Raw genomic sequence first — 6,257 nt, forward strand, 5'->3', positions numbered from 1 at the left:
TTTGTGATATTTCTTTTTATTAGAGTCTTGCTACACAGTTCAGAAGACTTGTAGTCTCCTGTCTCAGCTTCCCCAGTGCTGGGATTACGGGCATGTGCCACCACGCCTGGCTTCAGGGCTGGCACAGTGCAGGGCCCAGCACAGCATGCAGTACCTGGGATTAAACTCTGGTCCTTGGGCTTGCCAGGCAGGCCCTTAGACTGCTGAGCTATCTCCCCAGCCCAATTTGTAATATTCCTAGTAAAATGTTTGGAAAGAGAAAAGTCAAGATATAAGTGTCCCCGGGACAGTGTAAGTATTTGAAGTATTTAACTTCAAAATTAAAAGTTTTTTTCCTTTTTCTTTTTTTTTTTTAGCTGGCTCAGGATGCCTTAAGGGCAGGTCTGGTAAGGTATGAGGATCTGGGGATCGAACCACAGTATCCTGAGCCTGACTGCCTTCGCTTAAGCAGGCACTTAAACAACTGAGCTAATGGGCAGGCCCCCAAAGTTTTTTTTTTTTTTTAATCACCCTGAGATAGCACTTCTCCCTCTATTGGTTATTCACAAAAATCCCAACTCACAAGTTTCCCACTGACGTAAACTGAGGCCCGAGGATGTAGCTCAGTGGTAGAACACCTGCCTAGCGATCTGAAGCCCTGGGTCCCACCTCGAGCACAAGAAAGCTAGGTCTCCCCAGTCTCCAACCCTCAGCCCAGGGCCTACTGCTAAGGCAGAGAGTGAAATGTACTCTGATACTCTGTGAAATTCAACTTGGGACAATGTCTATGGAGGGAATTTGGGCAGCGTCTAGCAAAACTTTACCTTTTTTTTTTTTTGTACCAGGAATCGAACTCAGGACCTTGTACTTGCCAGGCAGGCACTGTGCCACTGAGCTATTTTCCAGCCCTTGGATTTACTTTTTGACCAGTGACAAAAACTGACTTGAAAGAGCAACAGGGGGACTGGGGAGATGGCTCAGTGGAATAAGTGCTTCCTCGGCAAGCGCAAGGGCCTGAGTTCAATCCCCGATTCCCCCCCCCAAAAAAAAAAAAAGAAAGAGGAACAGATGTTGGCTAGGATGCTCAATGTTAGGGCACAGGCTTAGTATGTGTTCATCTCTCAATTCAAGCCCTGCATTTGTTCCCTACCACCAAGGATAACAGAAAAACTAAAGAAAGGCTCATTTCTACATTAGGCTATGGAGTGACAGCCACATTATCTCGTTTAGAGATCAGAGAGTGGGGTATGACTAAAGGCAGGCAGTTTATAACAACAAGATGCAGAACAGCCCAGTATATCAGAGAGCAGAGCTGGAGCCGGACGCCCATCACCTGTGATCTCAATGAAAAATGTGAGGAGCGGCCCCCATGCGGCCTCCGGGGCCACAGAGGATGCCTCCTCCTCTGCCCACTGCAGCAGCTTCCATTGCTGAAGGCAGCAGAGGGCCGGAGGGACCGGGGTCCTGCTGAGACTTCTGTTACCGCATACAAGGAGAGCTTCTTGGGGCAGCTGCTCTTTACAGAAAGCCGCGTTCTGGTTCTGTCTGCAAAACCGAGGAGCTGGGGTCCAGCTCAGTGGCGCAGCACCTGTCCGTGTGTGCAGCCATGAATACTGTGCAATTCCTTATAAACTATTTTCTTTTCTTTCTTTTTCTTTCTTTTTTTTTTTTTTTTTTTTTTCAGAACCGGGGATTGAACTCAAGCCCTTGCGCTTGCCAGGCAAGCGCTTATTCTACTGAGCCATCTCCCTGGCTCTAAACTATTTTCTTATACAAAATTACTTTCATATTTATGCAATGTGAAAGGTCATGTGTGGGCATGGTGGTGCCCGCCTAGAATCCTAGCACTTGGGAGACAGGAGGATCACTGAACGTTTGGGGCCAACCTGGGCTACGTGGTGACTTACTTCCTGTATAGTCTGCACTGCGTAATGATTTGGAGTAATAATTGTTTTGTTTTGTTTTTGAGTCAGGGTCTTGTTATGTAGTTCAAGCTGATCCTGAACTCACTATCTAGCCCATGCTGGCCTCAAACTTGCAGCAATCCTCCTGTGTCAGCCCCCAAGTGCTGGGGTTACAGGCATGCACCACCAAGCCTGGCATACTGATTTGTCTTAAAAAACAAACCAGGGACTGGGGAGATAGTTCAGTGGTCTAAGCGCCTGCCTGGCAGGCACAAGGACCCAAGTTCAATCCCCACCACCGGATGCTGTGGTGGCCCCAGAAACAGGTTTGCTGCCCCAGCCTCAAAACCAGGCGTGACAGCACACGCCTGTACTCCCAGTGCTACGGAGGCTGAGACGGGAAGATCATTATGAGTCTGAACTGGGTAACTTGACCCTGTAACAAATAATAAATAAATGAATTTTTAAAAAGTTTAGACCTGTGTCCACAAACATACAAGTCATCACACAAAAAATGATTGCTTCTGGACCTCTTCTGGTGATACTCATTTATAATTTGGTTTGTTAAGTTTATAAGAGAAAACGAAATCATGGACTGGGGAGATAGCGCAGTAGAATAAGCACTTGCCTGGCAAGCGCAAGGGCCTGAGTTCAACCACCGGTACCGCAAAAAAATAATAATCATCATCAGCTATTTTGTCTCCTGCCACCTGAGAAAGAAAATATCACCACAGCACGGCCTGAAGCCCGCCCCGATGGGGAGGCCAGGACCTGGCGAGGGCAGCTTCAGCACGGGCCACCGAGGCAGGAGAGCTCCCTGACTGCTGGGAGGTGGGAAGCAAAGGCAGGAAGACTAGCAGCGAGGCGCTGCGGACAGCCTCGCCCGAGCAGTGCACGCCGTGGGCTGAGGCGCGCCAAGACCCCACGGGCACTGGCTCATTGCTATCTGCCCAAGTGGCATGGATCAGCCCAGCATACAGATGTGCGAACAGGTGCCACGAGGACTTGTATCCGGATCCAGCTCACACTGCTGCTCAGAGTAGATGTCTCCAGACTCAGAACTGGAGCAGTCCGACTCCAAGGCCAGTACTGCCTTTCTTCAAAAAAATAAATAAAGGGCCAGCAAGATAGCTCAGCAGATTAAGCACCTGCCTTGGCAAGTGCAGGGACCAGGGGACCAGGGTTCCATCCCCGGTCCCACATGGGGCCAGCCGCCTCACCAGGCATGTAATCCCAGTGCTGGGGAGGCTGAAAACAGTCAGAGCTTTGCAGTAAGACTCTGTCCCAAATACATAAATGAAAAATAAATAAATTAATTTTAGATGGAAGTATCTTGTACTATAACTATGTGCTTTTTAATTTCATCTACAGGCACACGCCTGTAGTTCCAGCACTGGGGAGGCTGAGGCAGGAGGATCACCGTGAGTTTGAGCCCAGCCTGGGCTACATATTAAGACCTTGTCCAAAAAAAAAATCAATTCTATCTCTCACCAAACTCTCATCCTGCAGCCTATTTAGCCTGGTAGGTTTCAAATTGCCAGCAGCATTAGCAGGCTGCTGATCTACCGCCCCAGAATGTAACACCAACAAAACTTCTGTGTCTTCACGCTCAAAATACCTCGGAAATGCCGCCCGTCTTTTGCCTGCTTGGGTATAAGGTAAAATGGCTCTTGTCTTAGATTAGTCCGGACTTTTCTTCCAAGCCACTTTTCGATGGGCAGGCCTTCCATGGTCTTCGGAGGCCAGCTACTCTTTGATTCCAGAGCAAGGGTTATATCCACAGATATTTCCTTAGGTCCTTTGATGAGAAGTGTTACGGCAGGGCTCCCGGGTCTCTTCTTTTGCACGACAATTGCTGTATCTGTTTAGATGGGCCAAAGCGAAGATCTATGAAATGGTATGTAGAAAGTGAATTATTAGGGCTGGTGAGATAGCTGAGTGGACTAAGCACCTGCTTAGGCAAGCGCAGGGACCGGCGTTCAACCCGCAGCACCACAGGCTGTGCTGGCCCACCCCCAGGCGCACTGAGGCAGCCACTGATACCCCGTCTGGTGGCATACGCCTGTGATCCCAGTGCTGGAGAGGCTGAAAACAGGAGGATCACTACGAGTCCGAGCTGCACAGTGAGACCCTGTACCAAAATTAGCTCCAAAACAGAAACTGGCCCCACTAGGCAGAAGGTTTCCTCATTTAACCAGCATTCACTGATTACAACCGGGGCACTGACTGCAATAAAAGGATGGGCTCTGATGACCACAAGGCTTGGGCTCTGAGAAATAGCTGATGTTGATTCTATTCCCCTAAACAGAAAAAGCAGGAATGACTGGGCTGCACAAGACTGTACTGTGGTCGCCATGAGCTCCGTGGGCCCAAGCGCAGATGGTCCCCGGACAGGTGGCTGCAGGGCTCAGGCCTCCAGGGGGCTTTGGGGGCAGGAGGGGACAGCGGGAGGAACCTCACTGAGTGCAAAGTAGAAAATGCAGGAGAAGGGCCCAGGCACAGTCATTCCCAGTCCAGAGAAAGGGAAAAAAGAGACACTGGGAACTCATGGAAGGGAACCCTAATTCTACCACCTGGACACATGCTTAAGAATCAGCATTCAGGGCTGGGGTGGGAGCTCAGTGGCATAAACACCTGCCTGGCAAGTGCAAGGTCCCAAGTTCAAACCCTGGTACCGCAAAAAAAAAAAAAAAAAGAATCAGCATTAAGGGCTGGGGTGCAGTGGTGCAGTGTTTGCCTGGCAAGCTCGAGGTCCTGAGTGTGCTTCCCAGTACCGAGAAAAAAAAGGTATTAAGCATTAAGAATCAGCTGGGAGGAGCCAGCCAAATAGCTCAGTGGATTTAAAGCACCTGCAAGCAGGCACAGGAGCCGAGGGTTCGATCCCCAAACCTGGTGTGCCGGTCCCACCCCCAGGGCACACTGAGATGGCAATTGAGACTGGGTGTGGTGGTACAGGCCTGTAACCCCAGCTCTTGGGAAGCTGTAAACAAGCAGATCACTACAAGTCTGCTCTACACAGTGAGACCCTGTACACTCTGTCCTAAATACAAAAAAAAAAAAAAAAAAAAAGAACCAGCTGGGAGGGCTGGGGAGACAGCTCAGTGGCTTAGATGCCTGCCTGGCAAGTGCTAGGTCCTGAGTTTGATCCCCCATACCCAAAACAAACAAAAGGAATCAGCTGGGAGTACACAGACTCTCTTGGGTACTCAAGAGGAGGCTGAATGAAATGATTAATCATCCAGTTTTGGGGGGGTTTATTCTGTGGTCTGAGACAGGGTTGCACTGTGCAGTTCAGGCTGGCCACCCTTCCCTTGCCCTCCGCCTCCCTCCTTTCCACATGAATCCAATTTTCCACTTCCTCTTTGTTCTTTCCCTAGCTAGCTAGTCCCCAGTTGTTGGCACTTTCCCCAGTTCACTCCCTCAGAGCATCCCCTGCAGCTCGGTATCTTACGTTGCTGACACACTAGGCCCCCACTAGACTGCAAGCTTCAGTCAGGGATCTCCCCCAGCCCCATCTCATCAAGGCTCATGTACCCAGCACTGTGGAGCAGTCCAGGAACTGTTCCAAGGAAAAACCACACTAGCGCCAGCCAAGGGTTAAGAAGAACACCAAAGAGAAACAACAGTGAAGTCAAGAGCGAGGCGGCGGCAGCTAGCAGGACAGGGCACCCAGCAGCCGGCGGCAGGAGGCCAGGAGAGGTGTGGAACAGCGGGCATGTACCCTGGCCCTGGGTAGGCAGCATTAGAAGTCTAAGGATCACAAGTCAAAAATCTTACCTTCAGCTGGTGTCGATGAATTAATCTCTGCCTTAATGATTTCTCTAAACCTTGACAACACCTTAGCAGCTGATAGAAATCCTTCTTCTACAAATTTATCCAGAGGATTTTCTTTGGGATTTCTTTTGAATTTCACAGAGTAATAGGCCCCGCTGGCAGCATACTCCTGTAGCTCAATTCTGGGGATGTTCAGCGTAAACATGACATCAAACTCATCTGGTTCAGAAATCTAGGAAGCAGTAAGAATAGTGCTGAATTGTCTGCTTATGAGTATTTTCTAAGCAATTGCAATTTTTTCTAAAATTTCCACTTGAAACCTTCCTTTGAAAAGCAACACTCTGGACATTTAAGCCCTCTGGGCGCAGGAGCAGGGGAGCCGGGCTAGGCGGGAAAGCACTGTTGGCGGAAAAGCACTGTTTGTTGTAATTTGCGGGTCCCACTCTCAAATCATATTCATTCTCTTTTCCTCAATCCCTCCCTCCACCCCCTCCACCCCTTCCTTCATCTCTCCATCAAATGCAACCATTATTTTTATAATTAAACTAATTTCAGATCACAAAAAGTAATCTTTTAAAATCTAAACCAAGGGGCTGGGGA

General features: G+C 49.3%; 1 protein-coding gene across 3 annotated transcripts in view; it reads right to left on the minus strand.

Moving 5' to 3' along the window:
- The window catches only part of Cgas (cyclic GMP-AMP synthase), a 17,129-nt gene that overhangs the window by 2,731 nt on the left and 8,141 nt on the right, over positions 1-6,257 (minus strand). The window contains exons 2-3 of one of the 3 annotated variants that reach the window (XM_004623178.2): positions 5,661-5,889; positions 3,502-3,744 (exon numbers count right to left, since the gene is read on the minus strand). In XM_004623178.2, the coding sequence (XP_004623235.1) occupies positions 3,502-3,744; positions 5,661-5,889 (472 nt within the window). Of the gene's footprint in view, positions 1-3,501; positions 3,771-5,660; positions 5,890-6,257 lie in introns of those variants that run through there. The other 2 variants (XM_023709168.1, XM_023709178.1) reach the window with 2 other exon arrangements.

This window comes from Octodon degus, unplaced genomic scaffold (assembly GCF_000260255.1).
Source record: "Octodon degus isolate 3935 unplaced genomic scaffold, OctDeg1.0 scaffold00001, whole genome shotgun sequence".
NCBI classification, from domain to species: Eukaryota; Metazoa; Chordata; class Mammalia; order Rodentia; family Octodontidae; genus Octodon; species Octodon degus.